At 37.8% G+C, this 20,506-nt stretch overlaps 1 protein-coding gene across 1 annotated transcript; it reads right to left on the bottom strand.

Moving 5' to 3' along the window:
- Nucleotides 1–3,210: 3,210 nt before the first annotated feature.
- LOC145770016 (aldehyde dehydrogenase, dimeric NADP-preferring-like) lies at nt 3,211–19,550 on the bottom strand. Its single transcript, XM_082581596.1, has 12 exons — nt 19,415–19,550; nt 18,359–18,485; nt 16,033–16,264; nt 14,032–14,117; nt 13,631–13,723; nt 10,485–10,593; nt 9,103–9,214; nt 5,695–5,858; nt 4,971–5,137; nt 4,720–4,819; nt 4,253–4,395; nt 3,211–3,925 (listed from the first exon to the last, which is right to left on the bottom strand). Exons 1-12 carry the CDS (start codon nt 19,447–19,449, stop codon nt 3,875–3,877), a joined length of 1,419 nt encoding a protein of 472 aa, XP_082437722.1. The 5' UTR covers nt 19,450–19,550; the 3' UTR covers nt 3,211–3,874.
- Nucleotides 19,551–20,506: the final 956 nt, after the last annotated feature.

The following is a 20,506-nucleotide window of genomic DNA, read 5'->3' as shown; positions in this document are numbered from 1 at the left end:
CAATTTTATGTCGCGGAAGTGTGAAATCATTAATTTGAGTGTTTCCCATGAGAGAACATTTTTAGGACCAGAAACTGAGAATGACAGCTTAATTTTATTGTGTAAGCATCTCAGGAGACGAGGAAAAGAAACTTACCCAAAAATACCCAATCCCAGGGAATGCAACCGATTTGATAAAATCCGGTTCTCTTTGTTGTATTCGACCAAGGTAGAGTTGTAAGTTAAAGTTTTGGAGCGAATCAATTACCAAGGTGTGTTGCTGTGTAATCGGTTGCTACTCGTCCCAAGTATCGCTGGTAATTGTTAGTTTCAATAATTAAACTTCACATCGGGTGGGAGAACATCCATCAGAACCCGATCAGAACTTAGGAAAGCAAACTTGAGTGTGGACATGATAGGAGGGGGCGTTGTGTACTTTCGTGATTTTTTTTTGATTTACCTTCAGACCTATTGAAAGGGTGTTTGGCTTCCTGGGGAAGGGGCCCATTCCAATCTGGCCCTAAATTATTTTATCGCGTACTTCGACTCTAAAATGCCTTATTTTTAAAATGGAATGGGCAAATAAGGCAATCGCCTTCGTATTCCCTTCTTTAGATATCCCTGGACCCTGATCGTATCCAAAACAGAGACTTGCTTCATTTAAACATTCACAGCAAAAGACTTCTAGCTTCTTCTACCCAATTCTATCTCATTTTAAGGTATCCTTGGCAACCTTATCAGTCATCACTTCTTTGATTAACAGGTTGTGCAATTGATACTAAGTCTCCTCCATACAAGGATTGCCATGCTGGCAGAAGACTAAAGATACAGTAGTTAACCCATTTATGCCTAGCGTCCTACCTGTAGGACACCTACTCAAATTAAAAATTTTCTTCGCACGTTCAGTTTTTAGATTTAGACGAAGTCAAAATACATTTATGAGTATTTTTGCAGCATATATCACAACTTTTTTTCAAAAATTGCTTTTTTGGTTGAGACTTGACATCATTTTCAATTTTCCCGATTTTGCGAAGTCTGAAATTTTGAAAGTGCATGTCGAATTATATGAATAAATCCGCATATGCAAATAAGCTTCCAAAAATATTTGTCATTGTCTTTATTCGTTATGTAGCCTATCAACATATTTTACAGCAAATGTTTAAATTTAATTGGCAGCAAAATTTTCGAGAAAATTGGTGTCCTATAAGTCGCCAGGCAGACGTGTTGAAGCAAAAGCGGCAATCAATTCCCACGCATCAAGCGGTATCAAACAGCGATTTCGACGCTGTATAACAAAGTACTGTAGTTGTGTTTGTTTTTAGAAAAATAACATAATTATCGCAATTTACTGAAATTTTTTAGTTTTCTTTTGGTATTTTTACATGGAGGGCATCTTGACGTAGGCGAATTCGGCCTCAAAGCGATTTCGATCCGCTAAATGACTTGTTTCAGTGATGTGTTGCTTTGCTAATTTTTATCTTCTTATTTTGTAAACTTTCATTTCAATAAAATGCTCGACGACAAGACATTTCCCATTTATCACTTTGAGTGATAACGATTAGGCCTACACATTACGCACAAGAAACTTGCGAAATTTGATAGCGGATTTGCCTAGCGTCCTATATGTAGGACGGCCTTTTACTCGACCAGTACTAACATAATTAAGAAAAAAGTACTTGTGAAATGTTTTTTAGGTCATGATTATGCAATACTTAAATTTTCAAAATTTTTTTTAAGTAGCCTATACTTTCACTTTCGGCACAAATGGGTTAAGAAGAATACTTCATGAATCTGGCGATTTTCCCACCTACCAATTCGTGTTTGTTTTCTCTTTTTGTTGTGTCGCACCGTCCAAGTAGGCTATTTCTAAAAATTTAGCAGTCTATATTTTGACAACTCAGGTGGTAGGTGCAATCAAACAGTAGCCTACTTGCCAAATATTTTTTGATTTTGCTGGCAAAAGCAGCGGTTGAGAACTACAGTATATGGCAAGAACCAGTGGTGCGGTAGGCTACTGATGAGCCCAACCTTATGGGCGAAACCAGGGATATCTAGAGAAGGGGATATGAAGGCTTGCAGCGATTGCCTTATTCGCATGACACTACCAGGGCGGTAGTTTGTAGTGTTTTAAACATGTGGTTCTTTTTAAAATTGTACAAAGTTTTGTAGTGCAGCTGGTACCATGAGCTACAGAAGACAGTTAGAAAATGTTACGTAGATCATATTTAAAGAATACTTGTTTACAAACACAGTTGAAAAGTTACCAGTAAGCTGTTTTTTTAACAAAGCCTTTGCAGTAAGCTAGATGTAAAGCAAGTATATGGGTAGTTGAATTAACAAGCAACCATGAGCATGCTGTGAATATCCCGGCCTGATTCTAATAGCGCAATGCAAGTTATCATACCAAGATCTATTAAACTATTATTTAAGTAGCCATCTTATTTGAGTAAGATGGTATGGGCATGTGATAAGGAGGGAGGAAGGAAGTTTTCTTAGAAAGGCACTAGATCTAAAGGTGGATGGGAAGAGGAAACGCGGTCGTCCAAGAAGAACGTGGAAACAACAAGTGAAGGATGAATTTAAAAAAGTCGGACTGAAGGAGGAAGATGCAAGGGACAGGGTGAAATGGAGAAAAGGGATTAAAACAATTGCTGCGCGGAAACAATCGGCCACCCCTACTAGTGGGGAACAAACCGACGATGGATTATGATGATGATTATCGGTGCCAATTGTCATTTTACGATAAACACAGATTATTTACGATAAACAAAAGCCCTTCTATTGTCAGACGTAATAAAAGCCTTGGTATCCCCTTCTTTAGATATCCCTGGGCGAAACACGTGTCTATCGGTGAGTTCTTGCTACACTCGACTGCCGAGAAACATCCAAGTTGTTTCCAGGCAACTATTCGATCCATTAGATGTTGCTGAATGGAGAGCAGTCCTAAAATGCGCTGCTCAAGCGCACACCCCGAGAGCGGAACCAGCGTCGCTTAGTCTTGAGTTGGGCACTTAACTACTGAGCTATATTTCGGTATTTTGTATTGTGGAAATCTATAGAGGAAGCATAGTTGAAGTAACCATGACCATGTGGTTAAGCGCCCGACTCAAGATCAAAGCAGCGAAGGTTCGGCTCTCGAATTTTGAAACCATTAAAAAAAAATGCTTTTAATACGAAAAAAATCACAAAACCTATTTTTTTGATACAACGCCCAACAGTATGAAACTACTCACAATCATGAATTCTTTTTAATGTGTACAAATAATTGCTGTACTGCTGCTCACATTGGCACAAAAAACATGATGTAGAGTTGTAGACGATCTAATAGGGCTGTTCAAGTGAAATATAAATGCAAACTTTTCGACGTAAAATTTACAAACTGACTTCTTGGCTTTGGGTCACGTCACAATGAATCGCTTGTTGTTTAACCGATGGAAAGTTCGTTTCCAGCGACGCTAATTGATAACCGATGTGAACGTTTGTTAGCAACGAAATAACAGAATTGATTCCCAAGCAATAGTTTCGAGATGCCATTGCCATACAAATCGAAAGTAAGGTTGGAAAAAATGAGACATGCTAGATTTATATTGATGTCTCTACCACTGCATTAATATACGCTATTCGGCTAAATGAAATCTTTTGAACAGCCTCGAATGAATTGGCGGTCGACCAGCCTTCAATAGAACACGATGAATTAAAATAGCTTCACGATTTATCATAATTATGCACAAATTCTGGGCGTAAAATATTCACAAGGTAAAAGAAACTATCCTGACAGTGTCAGCGATTGAGCACATTTTGTTTTCACACCGTTGTAAAACTTTGTCAATTACGATACTGGCAGTTGCGACAATTGATATTTTTAAATCTATTGCCAATGAATAGATTTATGTAATTACATGACAGCACAATAACTTCCTTGCTTATCTTCTGTCAAACGTTTGATCTGAAATATATCAACAAGCAACGTAAGATGACCATTGACCACCCCTTCAACATCAACTGAAGAAAAAACACTTTAATTTGGAAAAGATCTAAAATAAAAGTATGTTTGAAACTTTTGTGTTTCATACTTCTACAGCAGTTAAAATATACCTCAAGATGGTGCCATGCCTCAAGACTGTGCCATCAAGTCAACGGATTAAGGCAGAAAACACGGTTTGTGTGATAGCGTAAAACGAATCAGTGGCGTTAGCATTTGAAAGCAAATCTGTACAAAATCAGAGAGTCGTAGACCATCCCTACGACTTGTAGGTTAAATAATTTTTCTTACCATGGCGATTTTTCCGTTACTGTATGGCATGTAGCGAGAGGAGAGCAAACTCTCCATACCTTGTCCTCTCCAACAAATCGGCTTTTCATGGCTCAAGTTATCAAAGCCCCACTTGCCGTGATACCTCCCGTAGCCGCTGTTACCTGAAACAAGTATAACATGAGGTTGAAGGGCAAGTTGGTTACAACTGACCAAGAGAATGATAAAAGCAAGTCTAACAAAACTTTACACTAATCGTGAAAGTTAATTTTTCATTTAAGAATAAAAACGCAGGCAAATCTTATCCTTTTCACGACTTTGTGGTGAACTGGCTGCTCTGAATTGCAATCCTGAAATTGTATAATACAATAGTAGGCCTACCGCATTAATACAATTTCACATTTTGACGTTGAAACTTGTTAGGCCGGTCCGATAAATGTGGACACTGATTGTATGCAAATTAGACAGACACCGATACTACCGCTCACCTACGCCACCAAATGGTAGGTTGTGAGAAGAGTTATGCATCATGCAATCATTGACGCAGACTCCGCCACTTGACGTAGTGTTTAAAACCTTTTCTACGACCTAAAAATAGTCAAAACAAAATACAGTTGCTTAAAATGTATGCGAAATTAATAACAACACCTGGAATTTCACACGAAACAGTCCAGATCGTAAAATCAATAGACAAAGGCGATTGTTAAAAGAGATCCCAAATGTCTTGAACAATGCTCACTTGTTTGTTGTTGGAGAAGATATACAATGCAAGAGGTTTTTCTTCAGCGTTAATGATTTTTATAGCTTCGTCAACACCATCGACAGTCATCACGGGAAGGATGGGAGCAAATAACTCGTCAGCCATCACGGCATCATCTGCGGTCACATCCTTATACACGGTCGGAGCTGTGACACAAATGCTTGTGTGAAAGAATGTTTCCTAACCAGTAATATCTGTCATATTGTCATTGCTTCAAGGTTTGCATACATTGAACCGAAAAGGAAAAGCTGGTTAATCTCGAGTAAGATATGACACCAAGGCAAGATTGCGCTACCATGAGATACAATCAGGGCCGTAGCCAGACCGCAGAGCAAGGGGGGGGGGAATTGAATCATTATAATTGTAGCTGTTGCTCGAAAATGTTGGGATTTTGCCAGGGGGGCGAGGCCCCCTGGCTACGGGCCTGGATACAATTGCTATCGTGAAACTTAATGGTGTAAAGTTTTCGTCAGAACCAGAATTAGGATATCGGACTTCAGCGGTTAATTTGCTGAATAACTTGCAAGTAGTTAGTAAGAAAGGACTGGTCCGCTGTCTGTCTAATCTAGGTTTGTATATTCGGCTCGTCATCGAAACATGTTGCACACCCCTGGTTTAAATCAACCCTAAGTAGGTGACCAAATTCTGATGATTTATTTTGGCAATATAGAGTGGTAGGCCTTGACGGTAATATCGCATGTACCGATGTATCTGATTGCAGCATCCGTCTCTCCACCCACCACCAACTTCCCTTTGGGCATACCCTCCAACAACTTCGATATTCTTTCGAAGTGTCTCTCGTTGATGATGCGAGCGTAATCCGGTGAAGCCTTGGGGTCTTCACCGACCATCTCAGTGATGGCTTTCCTGTAGCATTAAAATCTTCATTATGCAACCAAGCCTATGGTGTATTATATGCAGTGGCGTACGCAGGAATTTTTCATGGGAGGGTTTTGAAAAAATTTCATGAGACCATTGTAATCGTAACCAACATTTACAGTAGTTCACGCTGAAACGAAAGTGGGCCTATGACAGGTCACCAAACGTACACTTGTCATTGTGCTGATGATTAGGACTACAAGGTGGTCGAGAAAGCTTGACGAACATGAGAGTACGTTTTTTTAGTCAAAATTTGTTGGTCAATGCAAATATGCATTGCAAATCGTTTATGCAACCCACTGTCGATTGCCGAGAATTTGGCCGATGTTTCATGTGGAGTATGAAGACGATTTTCGTTTGAGTTACGTGAAGATTGCATTTTGTAGCAAAAAGAATTTAAAATACTCGTTACAGTGCTTTGCTTTGGGACAGATAAAGGTGAGTTAAAGATGATAAAAATTTGAGTAATATCTAATCAAAAACACCTCTGTCTGTTGAGTGTTGATTGCAATAATTGCTTTGTTTATTTTGATGTTGTGAGCTTATTTACTTCCGTTCCTCTCAGAGAATGTTTGCATATTACAATTTGGGTAGAGAGGTAACTTTTTTAAACCATAAACAGACATATGTAAGTCAGCAACAACACTACATTTAACATTATAAAAACAAAAAACAATAAGCGAACGTTTTCGGCTAGTCGTACAGCCCTTTTAAGCCTATTACAAGAAAAATATTTTTTTAAAGAATCATACAGTATCACAGCAAAAATATGGTCAAATCTATACATTTGAGTAACTGCTTAGCTAGCTCACACAAAATGATAACTGAAAAATTACGCAGCACAACGGGTTAAGTATTTCAGAGGTAAAATTAATTAATTGTTCAGAAAAGGACTAGAGCAGATTGCGCAAGATGGACAAAAGCATAACAAAATATAGTGGCACAAACAAAGCAAAAATACGAGAAGCACAAGACATGACAATTCAATCAAAAACTGTTAAGATAGGAGGCTCAATTGGAGGCTTGATTGGGTTGAATTGTCACGTCTTGTGGAAAGAAACAAAAAATGCCAGGGGAGGACATGGGGATAGGGAAGACATTCTTTCCACATAGATAAGAGTTAAACTGGTAAAAGCGGCGGTCGAATACCCTTTGTGCCAGTGGCCAGAATTAGTGGTGCGATGCTGACGGGGTCTGCTACTATTCGGTGAGTCCGATTCGGTGAGTCCGATTTGGTGAGTTCCTAACCTCTAACCCCAAACCCCTAACCCTAAAACGGCAATGATAATTACGTTACGGTACCCGATAATTAAAAAAAAAATGAAAAAATCCCCCGTAAAGGGATCGGACTTACCGAATCGGACTCACCGAAACGGGCCATTCCGATACTGACGAGCCAAGCCTCATGGGCGAAACACGGTGTCTACCGCTGTCAATTCTTGCTACAATCGGCTGTCAAGAAACATATAGTTGATTGGATGGTCTAAACAACTAGCGTGGAAGCTATGCCGTTATGGTTAGCGAATCGCAACTATTCGTTGTACTAGTGAGTGCTCAGCCTTTGTGCTGATAGCCGGGAAGAACGCTCCTTTCTTCACATTTGAACAGCATAACTTCTTCAATTCATAACAGAACATGAAAAAACAACTTTACAGAATATCATTTTTAGAAGTCTTAGTTATTCGTCACAATGCCACAAACACGTTGACCACTACAATTTTCAAAAATCCTACACACACTGACAGATATTTAAATTTTAATTCACACCATCCAACACACCAAAAACGTACTGTAGCTAAAACTTTGTAGGTTATGTCCGGCTGTCCGCATTGACACACATGTCGCAGATCCGCATGAACGTTCATGACAGAACAAAGCATTACACAATACTTTGCGCCTCAATGGATATCCAAGAAAGCATGCTTGCCAACGACAACCCAAGAGTTTAATACTTCCATCTACCCTACCCAGTATAAGTTTTTTGTTTCTTTACCTTATGTTAAGGAAGTTTCTGAAGAAACTCGGCGTATCTTAAATGAAATTGACCTGTGAAAGTCGCTATAAAACCTTCCTTGACAATAAGTAAATTTTTGCCGTCTTTAAAAGACCCCTTGAAACAAAGCGAAATCTCAGGTTTAGTTATACCAAGTTAGTTATACCATAGCCGAGTGGTGAGAACACTGAAACGGCAATCGAAAGGGCGCTGGTTCGACACCGCTCAAGAGCATGCGGCTGTGTCTGTGGCAAGACAGTTAAAGGCATGCCTGAAGGTGGACACGAAGATTGGCTTCCTTGCCTTCCCGTCCACTTAATCTAAATCTTCAACCACCGAGTGTAAGCCTGGATACGACAAACAAAAAAAAATCTTGTGATGATTGCAATTTAATTTATGTTGGCTAAACAAAACGAGATCTTAAATCTCGCATTAATGAACATAAAAGAGCTTTCAAATATCAACGCCAGTAACAATCTGTTCCTTGCATGCATGATATGATTTTAGATCATAAATAACTTGGAGCAATTCTAAAATTCTGAAAGTGGCTATAAAAAACGAATGTTTTCTGAAAGTTGGTTTATCAATCAAAAGCCTCATGTAATGAATCGCAATGATGGTTTTACCCCCAATCACCCTTGCGTACGCCACTGATTACATGTACTTGTTTACGAAAGTAATTTAGTGGTTCATAGTAATTAAAAAGCCAACCAAGAGGCTCTAGCTCTCTTAGCCGGATGAAGATATTTTGATTCAACGAACGTGAAGGCCGAGACAAATAGATGTGTGCACGTTAAAGCAAGCCATGCTTGCAGCGATGGAGAACCAGAGATAGGTCAATCCCTTTCTCTAGACTCCCGTCTAGAGTTTTCAAATAGCTGCTTGATAGATCCAAATCCAAAGTTTTTTGCACTAGTTTCTCAAGCCTGTTGCTACGACCAGCATGCTTTTGTTAAGCGTCAAACCGATTTTAAGGTTCAAATAAGTTGACTCGTGCTCACTGCTCATCAGTTACAGCACAAGAAAAACATATCGGAGAACAGCAAAAACTGGTCCCTTGACCTTCAACCACAGTTTGACTGGATGCGTCATGGTCTGATCGGGCAAAATGTAGTTAATCATGAACTAGAACGCGACCGTCACAAGACACATCGCTGTTGACTTCGACACTTTAAAGTCATCAATCACAAAACAATCAAACAATACACACATTGTGAAACCAATCGAACGGTTACTTACTTTAACTCTTGCAGAAGGCTGTCGACTACTGACTTGTCGCAGAGCACATAGTCAGGAGCGATGCAGGTTTGTCCGGAGTTACATAGCTTCCCCCACAACAAGCGCTTTGCGACTAAACATAACGACAAAGCATCAGCATCCAGTCAAGTATTTTAAAGCGATGAATAATAAAACCACAGTCTGCAAGAAAGCTTTTAGTCCAATCCAATGTAATACATTTCACAAAAAAGTTAACTGTTATTTTTGCATGTATTGGATAAAAGACTGTTCAAGTGATTGCATTGAAAATAATTATAGTAGGCCTACATACTTCATTCCTTTGTAAAAAACTCTAACAGATTCTATTTTTGATTAATAATGATGCTAACACTGGTTACACCACAAATTAGTATTCACATGTTTAGAAAACAATTACGCTTCGGAAGCCACGTATATTAATGATTCATAGGAGTATCGCAAATCGTTTTCAATATGAAAGCCTAAAACAATTCCTTCAGTGGTGCCTCGCAGTTTTATTTTACACTGTCTTTATTCCCTTACGTTTAGTTTAAAACTCTTCCTTCCATTAACAAATTAGACTAATGATTTATCTTGACAGTTGCGTAATTTATTTAATCTGACTTGTAAGGTAATGCGTAAAAGCGAGCGGCGGATAGTGGTAGCACACGGGTAGTGCTTTGGCAAAATATGCTTCGATTTCCGGGCAGCACTGGTGCCGGAATTTTGGTGGAGCATGCTGTACGCCTGCTGGTTTTCACATACATTCCGCACGCGCAGAAAATTTCCCGTAATTTGTTATTCGTCACACTGTGATAGCTAAACTTAATGTTGTGAGGCTGATAGGGTTTGGATCGAAAGAGCTACAGTTCACACAAATGCTTCAATACCACTGGAGTAATAGCGTGTTGGTTGAAGTTTATCCCACGGTCGGTGCTTGTGGTGTTTACAATGTATTTTTAACCATATAAACAGACATAGCTGAGCAACACCACAACATTAATACTACTGCTGTAGTGTTGCTAAGCTATGTCTGTTTATGGTTGAAAAAAGAAACATCACTAACCAAATTAAACATTGTATTTTGGTTTGTGTTTACCATAAATTACAAGCACTAGCTAGTCTAGTCATTAAGTGCCCACCCATCCAGTGGCACCATTGTGTAACAACGTATTCCATGATGTCACCGTCTTCCCACGCCCACAAAAATATGAAACTAGGCACCTATATGCCTACTTGGCAATTTGGCATGGTTTGCTCGTTGCTTGCTTATGCAATAAATTACTTCATATCAAGCATAAGCCTCTGCATGCTGTTTTGAAATCAATACGACTATTCAAGTGGCCAATCAACCATGACAATATGGTAAACAAGAAGGGAGCTACCTGTCGGCATATGACCTTCCTTTCCAACGTAAGCAGGGGATTTCCCTCCCAATTCCAAAGTGACTGGAGTGAGATGTTTCGAGGCAGCGGCCATGACTATCTTTCCAACCTAAAAAAGACAAAGAAAATGAGAGCAAAAATGGAAGCGCTAATTGTGTAACATCACCAAAAAATACCAAACACTTGAGCATTGCAGCAATTATGTAATGTATGCAAAAAAGTTCTACGCAGTTGGCACAGGATATGCGCCAATATAAATCGCATGATTACAATCAAACAACAAAATAAGAATAAAAAAAAACACAAATGCAACACAAATACTGAGAAGACGTCTGCTATTTATACGCTATTTCATGCAGATACTGTGAGGAAATTACATTATCGGACAAGACTAAAGTCTCTTCCAGTTAGTTGCATATCCCCAACCAACAAAATCGTTTTTTCTGCATTGAGTTAATGTTTGAAAACGTTAACTCTAGTAGCGACTTTGAAACTCAAATTGACAAGTGACAACATTTAGCTCTATCAGATTTTTGGAAATATGAAACGAATTTGCGACAACCTAAGTGAACTCAAACCAATCAGCCAAAACTTAAAATACTCGATAAAACATTTTGGGGCTTTTATTAGATCTTCAAACACTTTCGCAACATCTTGTGGTAGACACCTTGCAAACATCGAACACATCTTGCAAAATTTCTGTGACATTCTTCGTATGCTGTTACCTATTCAACCGTAACGATTCAGCACAAGAAACTTTACTTCAGTTTTCTCGATACAAGGACTTTTCTTGTATTTTCTTAATGCTATTACTCGATTTTATTTTTAGGCAGTAAAAGTTGATCATTCCAGATTAATTTTAAGGTAGTCAAGCTCCCCGCAAAAGACCCAAGTCCTATGGGATTATTTCACTTAAAGTTCAGTTCAGTTATTTATTTTTTTCAAAATAAGTCTTCTATTATTTTTTTGTTTATTCCCCAGCAGAAAAAAATAAATAAACTGAACTTTAAGTGAAGAAGGAAAACCAGAATGCGAATCAATTGATTGTTCACACAGTAATCCGTAATCCATGAAATAACACTTAAAAGTTGTCATTCGCGTTTATTTTTGTATTAAACAATTCTGAAAAGACCTGCTATACAATGTCAGTATCGCTGCCATCATCTTTCAATCACCATTCTTTCGACGAAAAAAGTGTGTTTATTGAAATGTTATAAGTAGGGCAACCAAAAGTCAATAAAGTCAAAATTTTTCTGCCTTGCTCAAAGTTTACAAAACGTCCATAAACTAAATTTCAGGCTGACACGAAGAGAGGTTTCAAAGTTATTAAGGAAAAAAAAGGTCAAATTTCATGGTTAAGTCAAAATTTTCTTTTAACGTAGTTTTTCTTCTCTCTACTGATATCTTATTAAAGCTACACAGATACTCATTTTCTGTTGCAATTTCTGTTGCTATTCTGACGTAATAATCAGTTTGTTGCAATTTCTGAAGTCATAATCTTGTTTCGACTACTACTGACGATTAAATCATCAAGTAGGCTAGGCGTGGAAGGCAGGTAAGATTGTCTTTGTTCTTGGTTAGGTAAATGCTCTAATAACCATTATACATATAGTATTGAGTTTTAGCTTCCTGATGTTCTCAGATTTGTCTGTAGCTAAAAGTATACTACTGCAGAACCCTCTCAGTAATTTCGGGATATTTAAAGACACTCCATATTTATCTTTTGCAGTTTTTCGAGTGACTTAAATCATTACCTATTCGTTTGCTGTGGTGTCGTTGAGTCTTCCACCATGACCTACTAGAACACGGCCAAATATGTTGCTATTTGAGGAAATTTTCAAGAGTCTAAATGATTACAATCATAGCCATGACAAACCTGACATTTTCCCACTTACAGAAGTATGTAAAATAAGCAATGTTTGCACATAAACAAATGTTTGGCTTGTTTTGCCGGAGATTAGGTATGTACGTTGAGCACAGTTTACACAACAATAATGTAATGTGCAAGCCTTTCCAATAGAACCCTGGAGGTAGTATCGTTTGGTGTGTCGCTTTTGGTGCAATTGCATCTTCTATTAAAAATGTCAAGGATTTTAATTGTGTGGATTCTATGTTGAAAACTGTTCATTGGATGTGTCAATTTTAGTTTGTTTTGTTTTTCGCCAAGTTTAATTTTGCAAGTAAAATATGGCTATAGGCGAAAGATCCTGCAATACAAAAAACCTAACGACTGTATGATGAGACTACCTCCAGGATGCAGTTGGAAAGTCTTACATATTTTACATTAACTTATTATTGCATAAACAGTTTACTGTGCTTAACATACATATCTAATCTCCGGCAAAACAAGCCAAAGATGTCTAGATGCAAATACTGTTTATCTTACATACTTCTGTAAGTGGGAAAATGACAGGTTTGTCATCGCTATGATTGTAACAATTAAGACTCTTAGAAATTTTCCCAAATAGCAACATATTTGGCCGTGTTCTAGTAGGCCGTGCTTCCACATTTTTCTTTTATTTTATTAGAAAAAGAAAATATCCTTAACTTGCGGTTTAATTTCTAATATGCTTTGTATTTCGCATTTGGGTTGCAAACGCATAAAGTTAATTTGTCAAAATTAGGTCAAAATTTAGCTTATGTAACTAAGGTCAAGGGATATATACATTTGCGATGCAAACCTCATCGCAGGAACAGCACTAATATAACTTCTTAACAAATGTCGAGATCGTTGCATGATCACGTGAGATTGATCTATTCATAAAACACAGTCACGAGTTGCCATCAGTGCTATATATAAAGCATATGGTTTCAGCGGTTTCAGAAGCCGCTGTTACGCAGTATTCTATTTCATCGATGTTACTAGGAAAAACAACGATCAGTGTTGATTGCATGAGGATTTTGGTATTCGCTAACCCAGACAGCAAATCAACCCTTTTTACATCGACTGAACGTCTACAGGCGTTAAATCAATGTAAAAAATGGTTACTTTGCTGTCTGGAAACCAGGCATCGATTTCACATACGTAATTACAAATCTAACTACACAGACACACATACCATACAATTCAGAATCATGAATACAAGACTTACTCAATGAAATGTGATTATTCTCAATCTCTATCGATACTATTGGTCATCACTCACCGTACAAGATCCAGTATAGAAAATATGATCAAACTTTTCTTTCAGTAGAGCGGTTGTTTCAGGAATTCCACCATTGTAGACAGGAAAGCATTCCTGTCATAATACATATACACGATTGAAAGCACTATAAAAAAAGAAAGAAACAGAGAATAACATGGTGGGCTACAAGTTTTAAAACACTATTGCAATTCAATTGTTGCTGTTTCGTATAACGCTATAAGTCCAAGCAGTTATCATTTAGCCAATCCATGATGAGGTTGTTGCTTTGCGAGGTATCCTCCTTGAAGCTTAGCTACTGGGCATTCTAATATGAGATAGTCTGTGGACTGATTTGGGGCGTTGCAACAAAAATAAATGTGAAAAGTGAAAAATCAACTACTTTTGCTGTAAATGCTTATTACCTTGTCAAGATAACGTGGAATTATATGGGAGAAAACTTTGGCTGTATTCTCTGAGAGTTCTGATGGCTTTACTATTACGCAATTTCCTGCAAAAAATAACCATTTGTTTTAACACCATTGTACATTATCAATCTTCTAGTCATCCCTTCTATACAGTTCCAAGTTATGATCCTAGGTGGCCGTGGATCCAAGCACTGAATCTTTTTAAGTGTCATTATATGGGCAGTTTGCAATTACAGAGAAAATTAATTTCTATATAACAGACGAAGACCCATGTACATTTATAAACACTGAAACTGATAAGCACTGCAGAGCTCAGGGTGACTACAGTGCATTACGACAGGAGGCTTGAAAAGTGTATTTTAAAAGCATCCTCCTTTTAAAATGCAACAATCAGCAGATATGTAACGTTTTGTATACGATTCAAAATTTTATATCAAAATTTCATTTCAATCCTGTACTATCCGATGTGTGATATTTGTCGACAAACCTTCCTCGTTGACATACAGTATACACTGCTCCCTGCAATGCCTGCACATAAAAAGGCAATGCATTACAACTTTCTTGAATGTTCAAATTGTTAACCATTTATATTTGCAGATTACCAGTAAGTAAAAAGACACCAGAAAAAATGTTATCATGTTGCCAACAAAAACATTGTTTGGTCCTCTCGGTGGAGTTACAGAGATTGAATGGCAAGTTTTTAAATTGTGACATTTTTCCGAAATTCCAGATAATTCTTTTTAACCACTCACTTATGCTGGCATGTGTTGCACAACTGCATGAGTGCATGTGTAAGAGTACTTGGAGATGCAAAGCTCATAACTCAATTCACTGCAGTAGCTGTGTAACTGTGCTAATATTTCAAAAACTTATCCGATGTTAGGCCGCAAAGGATACACATTTTGCCTCATGTCAGAAAATTTTTACACAACAGATGTGAATATACAGTACAGCACATGCTAAAGTTGATAAAGTCCCAGTTGAGCTAATATCAACCCAAGTGAGCTGATAAAATCTCAATAAGTAACTAATATTTGAACAACTGATGACACGCAATTAAAGCTTTTAAACGAACAACAAATTCGATAAAAATTACTACTTATTTCTTACGTTATTCAAAAATTTTAATGTCATGTAATAATAAATGACACGCATGCAATATCGAAGCAACAAGAAAAAAAATACGCTATAAACCAAGGATCTGAAACTCAAATTGCTCTGAGGGCCAAATCAACATTTTTAAATTAACCCGAGGGCCACAATAATACATAATACTAAGTAGGCTAATAATCTTGCAATGCACTTTCAGAAACACAGTTAAAGAACTGACTTCAACAAATACCAAGGTTACTATTGCGATAACGACACAATAAGTGAATAGGCAATGTTTGTTTGTTTTTTGCGTATTTATCGTCGGACTGACAAACCCTTGGCTGGTTATTCCTGATAGTTTTGCATACTTGTAGAGGCTTTTGACCCAGAGCCAGTTACCGAGAATAGCAAAGAGAAGTTTTCCGATTGTTTAAGTGTTGTTGCCCGGAAATTATTCCACCCAATAGATGCAGCTGAATGGAGAGCAGTTCTTAGATTGCGTTGCTCAAGCGCACACTACGAGAGTCGAACTGACGCTGCTTGATGTTGAAGCTTCTATGTTCACGAAGTTACGCACTAACCAACAGCTATTGGGGCGGAGGTCATGTGATGTAAGAATATGAGTTTTTCGCACGCAATAAAATGGCGCAACAGTAGTGCGAAAAAGTCGTGTGCAGTTTGATGGGCATTTTCTCTTTTTGTTAGCAGTTTTAGAGTGCATTTTATCTTTCTAAATCTAGAGAAAAAGTATGTAAGCCTACTGTAATTGTTAATTATTTCAAAATTTGAAAATGCATTGCGACCCGCGTGTATGAGACCCTTGCTATCAACAAATACCAAACATTAATGTAGTAAATAGGATATTCTCTCACTTTTTAAAATAAATTCTTTAGTAGGCCTATTTACCGGCAGAAATTGCAGCAATCAATGGAAGAATGATGAGTTGGACTGGGTAATTCCATGCTCCCATCAAAAGAACAACACCGAGTGGTTCTTTTTGCAAATACATTGAGTCGGCGATTTGGAGAAGTGACTTTGATGCATAAGTTGGTTTTGCCCAAGTACGAATATTCTTTATAGCATAGAGTACTTCATTCTTGCATACGATAGTTTCCATCATCATGCTTTCTTGCTTTGGCTGTTTACAAATCAATGCAAGACATCTTTACATACTGTAATTGACTATAGAACAATCATATACAATATATTTTACGCATACATTTGGAAAACAATTTTTATAAAAAAACTTGATGCATGAGAGCATGTGGCTTCTTACTTAGTAGAATACAAAAATAAAACTATTTGTAAATACATAAAATATAATAATAATATACTTTTAGTGCTCATAAAATCATCAAATAAAATCATCACAGTATGAATGCAAGTCAGAGAGCGGGAAGACAAGCTGAAAGAGATACGCTTTAAATAGTTAGGTCTTGTTGTAAGGAGACACAAAGATTATGTCCGAAAGAAGAATAAGACAATTGGAAGTTGGTAAAAGAAAGCGAGGAAGGTCGAAAACCAGATGAAGAGGTTATGTGACACTGACAAAAGATATGGAAATAGTGGAAGTAAAGGAGGAAGATGCTACTGAGTACAGACAGAGTGATGTGGAGGACAGTAATCTGCACCGGCGACATCACTTAAAGTGGGAATAAAGTCAGAAGATAATGCTCAACCCTGTTGTCCCTTGCCTGTCTGTGGTACAAAAAGCAAACTTACTCCAGAAACAATAAAACCTTGTAAGATTCGTCTAATTCATGTTTATTTAATTAGTTAATTTGTTAAATTTGTCTCAGTTTTTTAAGGAATAAAAAAGTCTTTCCAGTTTGAACTATCAAACTCATTTTTGCACTTTGTTTGAGGATTACTAATTACGTACCTTCAAAAGCTCATTGCACATGTGAATGGAAAATATACAATCTTGAAATTTGATGCATGGAATCAGTTACACTAGATCAGGGGTCACCAAACTACAGAATGCGGGCCAAAACTGATTTCATTCGGCCCGCCACGTGCTGCAGAAGTAATTTGTACATTTTTCCACCAGGCAGCCTACATGTTGGTGCGTTCTGTTTTTATCATTAGGCCACCACAAATGGGGACAGCCTAGGCTAAATTTGGAAAGATGTGTACCGACTGCTGTCTCATATTCATACACCAGCGTCATATTCTGCAGTGCAGTCCAGTGCTCTCATATATTCAACTGTTTACTTTCAAGTTATAATTTATTAACATCGTGCCCCTGGCAGTACTGGCCATATCTATCTAATGTTGCTTACATTAATTCTTACGTCACAATGACTTAGCTTGGTATAAATTGATTTGCTTGCGTCAACTCTCCCTTTTCAAATTGAAGCAACTCGATAGACGTGCGCCTTGGCTTGGTAATCTTGGTACATTGCCACGTGTACAGGGCAATCAATAAAGATATCCTTCTGAAAAGCAACCATAGTGTCTGATCAATGTATTCAGATAGTTAGGATAACTTCCAACTTTGTCATCCCCCGTTGTTAGCCAGCAGAAGAGAGTACTCTGTCAATTTCCTTCTGCTGCCTGGTGGTAACGGATAATTGTAGTCCACTCCAACCACCCTCTGTCATTGATGGAACCATCATCAACCTCACCCTTTGCCTCAATAGTGTTACTACCTTCATCTGTTACAGATGTAACGTTTTTTCAAGAGCACAATGCCCTGTAGTGTATCACAGCAGGGGATAACTTTTCCAGCAACCTTCCGATTTTCATCACAACTTTGCTATTCCACCGTCGACTTTGTTAGTTATTGTGCTTAATTCAAGTCAATGGAGATTCTAAGTAGTTGTATATATCTTTTCGCAATTTGCATCCGGCCGCAGCTGTTAATCTCGCAGCAATCCAGACCTCAGAGAAAAAAGTTTGGTGACCCCTGGACTAGATACAACTTGAAGAGACAAAACATGCAAATTTTAATGTAGGCTACTAGCCTATCTTTTATTAATTTTTGTTTGTTTGCCGTATTCAGACTTACACCCAGTGGTTGAAGGTTTAGCTTAAGTGGACGAAAAGGCAAGAAAGCCAATCTTCATGTCCACCATCAGGCATGTTTTTAAGTGTCCTACCAAAGACACAGCTGCATGTTCTTAATCAATGTCATTTTCGAGCTGCCCTAAGTTCAAGTGTCATACCAGGGCTCTCACCACTGGGCTATGCAGCCAACTAATCAAAATTTTCAGATCAACATCAAACAAACCTTTCTCAAATCAGCCTCAAGAGCTTTGATGAGTGTTTCTTCCTGTTCCACCAACATATCATACACTCGGCGTAATTGTGCGATTCTCCAATCCACAGATTTTGTCTTTCCAGTTTCAAAAGCTCGTCTAAACATAAAAATACTTTGAGTGGCACTATTGTAAAAAAATTATGTAAAATTGAATACTGTTTTGTCCAACTTTCAGGAAATTAAAACCAAACTTGAACCCCTCTTTACTCATTAATATAATTATTCTTCATTTTATACAAGCAAAGAAACATAGCAGCAACAACTAGAGCTCGACTGATATCACTTTTTCAGGCCGATGCCGATATTTACGAAATTTTTAGGCCGATACCGATATATATCAACTACGAAAAATTTGTTATCAACAAAGTTCTTGAGCAACAAACCAGTTCAAGAAAGTTTATGCATTAGTTGCTGTAATGGAAAAATCTTTCTTTACACTAATCACAAAAACACCGAACAAAAAAGAAACAACCAAATGCAATAAGATTTTTGTTCATGACTTGTACAATACAGGGCATACTAATACGGGTCTGCTACTATTCGGCTATTCCGATTCGGCTGCAGTCTATTTCGGCTGGTTTGTTGGATTTACTTAAGGATTTTGTTGGATTACAGAAGGATTATGGTTGGATTTTCAAAAATTTACCGAATAGGGAACTAGCCGAGAAAGACGGTACCTGAATAGGAAACTAGCCGAATCGGACCAGCCAAATCGGACCAGCCAAATCGGACTAGCCGAAACGGGCCATTCCGTACTAATACAACAGACTACCATACTATGTTCATGCTTCCTTTGGTGAATCTGCATGCTCCCAAGGGAGGCCTCGTATCCCCCAGTTAAAGAACCACTGGTTTAGGAGGTTACATTAATGCAAACTAAGAGGTGAAAATTTTTAAAACTTTTGTGGCACATAGAAGTTAGGTGCTTAACTGCTTAATCACCAAAGCTGAAGAGGCAGACTACTAAACTGATTTTTATGCAAACAAGTAAAGGAATAGTACATAATCAATAAATCAATCACAAACCTGGTTGCTTGAACAAGATGGCTTGCTGAAGCCATGGTGGATGTTGGATATTATTCTATTTTAAGTTAACAAAATCTTTTTGGTCACACCACAGTACACAGTGGCCTTAAAACTAAAACCTTAGTTTGTGCAAGCTGAGTTGTATAATGGTACGTGATAAGCTGATCAAATTTGACAAAGACAACCTGGTCTAATTTAGTTCAAGTCAATTTACAGACGAAATTGCTTTTAATTGTATTACCCATTTGCCAGATGCAAGACTCTAAGATCGCTTACTAACAAGACTCTAAGACCAAGCATGGGCCTACCAGAGCCTCTTCTCAAAGACCAAATTCTTGTGCTTGGCAGGCAAAACAAAAAAATCCGTTAAAAATACTGTGTTTTTAAAATTTGTTAATTGATATTGTGTTCACTCAGATAACAATGCAAACAAGTATTTGCACTTTGCAGTTGCATTCAAGTTTTTATAGGTCAACAATGATTCTAACACTTTGCCTTGTTGTGAAAAAAAGATTGTGAATGCGAGTGAAGAGAAAAACAATTCGAATACCAACATTTAGAAAAAACGTTGGCTTGTGGAAGCTGGTGACCAAACATGGCTCACTGGCATGATAGTTTGAAAGGCCATTTGACGACTTCTTCAGGAAACTTGTTAATTTCTTTTCAATTTTATTTTTTATTACTGGCGCAAACATGACTGTAGTGAATGGCAAAGTAACAAAAGGGAAACTGAAAAAATAACTAAAACGTAATTTGCTGATGCTTGACTATTGTCACATTAAGAACAGAGAAGCCCCAGCTAACTCGATGGCTGATATACTCTTTCGCTGCTTCCTGTCTGTTATGGTACAGGGTTGATCTCTAAGTGGTCAAAACTGGTTTTGACCACTAAGCGGTTTAAACCTGGTTTTAACCGGTGAAAACTAGGTTTAAACCGGTCAAAACCCAGAAAAATATTTGTATGTAGTGAAAGGTCGGCTACCTGGGCTATTGAGGAAATATAAAAGCAGTTGTGAGTTATGACCATTTTGATATGCAGGCGTCGAAATAGCTGGCGGCCATGGCCGCCTGAACTTTCATCAATGGCCGCCA

Source organism: Aplidium turbinatum, chromosome 5, assembly GCF_918807975.1.
Source record: "Aplidium turbinatum chromosome 5, kaAplTurb1.1, whole genome shotgun sequence".
Lineage (NCBI taxonomy): Eukaryota > Metazoa > Chordata > Ascidiacea > Aplousobranchia > Polyclinidae > Aplidium > Aplidium turbinatum.
Note: the sequence above shows the minus strand (reverse complement) of the source record. Positions and strands in the feature narration are given on the sequence as shown.